We start from the raw sequence: 2,122 nt of genomic DNA on the forward strand, positions 1-2,122 counted from the left end.
CTCTCTCTCCCCCTTTCTCCCCCCTCTCTCTCCCCCCCTCTTCACTCTCTCTCTCCCCTCTCTGTCTCCCTCTTTCCCCCTGCCACTCTCTCTCTCCACTTTCTCTCTCCCCTCTCCGTCTCCCTCTCTCCCTCTCCCCAAATACAGTGCAGTGATGCCAAAACATCCAAATTTCCCATGAAAAAAATACCACTGAGCTGTATTTTTAAAACTTGTTTAAAAAAATAACTCACAAATAGACACCTCTGAAAAAAGGTAGGTAGCCGGGGTATTCATTGAGGGTTATATGTAAAAAATGGTGCCTCTTTGTTATTCCAACTTTTATTGGAATTGGATACAAAAAATAAAATGAGCAGAAATAAATGTAACTGATTAATACACAAATCAAATAAAAAGTATCACCTTATCAATTTGTATTTCAATCAAAGTTTTTTAATTTGATGGAAAATTTCCATTCCAGTGGACAACTACCCTTCCCTCCTCTATGAAGTAGGGGGAAGGAAGGTACTGCTTTACATACACAGGTAACAAGTGTAACAGAGGAGATTGTTTTAGGTATGCTGGGTAACATTGACAGTGATGGGGTAGTTTTGGATTGATGGCCAATGGCCGAATGTGGTGGGAAGTCGAGTGTTCCTTTTCCAAAAAATACGATGGAACAAAGCCACCATCATGCTTCCATTGGCTGAAAAAAAAAGCGGTGTACTGAAGGTGTGTGAGCTGTAACGTAACCCAGCCCGTCTTTACTGATCAGGGCTTACGCACAATTATATTGCAAGTTCCAAATATTTGTAAAGTTCTATCTGTTGCCGTCTCACGCTGGCACAGTACTGCGGGCATAACCGAAAAGTTTGTCACAGGCACAAACTTACACTTTGATCGCTATTGGCCAACTATGGCTATCACATGATCAACAATCACACAGATTGGCTCCTTCTGCTCCTCCCCCCCTCAGGAACCAAGACCGCTAGTGGGCAACCCAGTCTGGTGGCCGAGCTTAATTAAAAACAAGGGGAAATTTGCTGCCTGCCGCACCAAACTTTCCTCGTACCCCTGTGAGCGCCGCGATCCGCTAAACACGGTGATCATGTGATCGATCGGCAATCACATTGCATTAACTCATTTCCGGTCAACTTTCCAGAACCTAAAGGCTGGACACCAAAAGTTGCCATGTCTTTATTCAGATCTACAATTAATAAAAAGAATTTGGGAGCAGGATGTTATCACTGGGCTTCTTATTTTTTTGGGAGGGATGTGAAGGAGTTAAACAATCCTTGGCTTATCACTGAGCGGAGCTGTCCTTTCAGCACCGGCATTGTCAGATGCGGCGTTAGCTTCGTTGCTCTAACTGGCGAGCAGATTACCAGAACCGCCAGCTGTCTGACTCTAGCCTGGAAGCTACAGTAAGCGACCACGGCGTGCATCACTGTGCCGGAATACTGGGGGCTATGGCTGCATAATTACATCATCAACTTCTATTGTCCCCAATCCAATATCCCTTTATTTACAAAATTCTTCAGGTGTCTAGACGGGGAGACGGACACTTAGGTAGACCGCATGACTCCAATCACAAAACTTGACCATGAGCTTAAAATAATATAAAATAAAAATAATAGAACATAAAAATGAATATTGGAAATACTGGAAGCGGTGAGAAGATCGCCTACTAGCAGTGAGAGAATAAAAGCAAATAACAGGAGTCCGAACCTGTCAGGTGACTATGTTAAACCTTTCCCGGTCATTATTGGGACACCTCAGTCGCCTGCAATGAGGAAGGAACGTATGTTACACAATATCGGGTCTTAAGGCGCATGAGACTCATCTACCTCCAAGAGCCGGACATCTGATACAGAGACGTGTAACATCGGCGCACTGCCACCAGACTGGTACCTCCAAGAGGCACGATGCTGGGGGATAGAGTAACATGTCGTACAGATCATCAGAGACCCCGCCCCTTGCTAACAAAGGGAAAAAAATGGATCATTACAATTAAGAGACACCAAGAAATCTTCCCCATTTTTGCCGAACTTACAATGTTTTAGAGTCAGCATGTCAAATATGAATATAAAAAAGTAAATATAAATTAATTACCTCTTCTGATCACACCTCCTTGGCTGTTTAG

The 2,122-nt window shown here is 43.6% G+C and overlaps 1 protein-coding gene across 1 annotated transcript in view; it reads right to left on the reverse strand.

The window, feature by feature from the left end:
• Positions 1–2,122, reverse strand: part of TFAP2D (transcription factor AP-2 delta) — a 41,702-nt gene that overhangs the window by 32,634 nt on the left and 6,946 nt on the right. Inside the window, exon 3 of the mRNA XM_018567443.1 lies at positions 2,092–2,122. This exon is cut by the window's right edge and continues 12 nt beyond it. Coding sequence (XP_018422945.1) covers positions 2,092–2,122 — 31 coding nt within the window. The remainder of the gene's footprint in view (positions 1–2,091) is intronic.

The sequence above is a fragment of the Nanorana parkeri genome, unplaced genomic scaffold (genome assembly GCF_000935625.1).
Source record: "Nanorana parkeri isolate BGI_ZX_2015 unplaced genomic scaffold, ASM93562v1 scaffold1049, whole genome shotgun sequence".
Classification (NCBI taxonomy): domain Eukaryota; kingdom Metazoa; phylum Chordata; class Amphibia; order Anura; family Dicroglossidae; genus Nanorana; species Nanorana parkeri.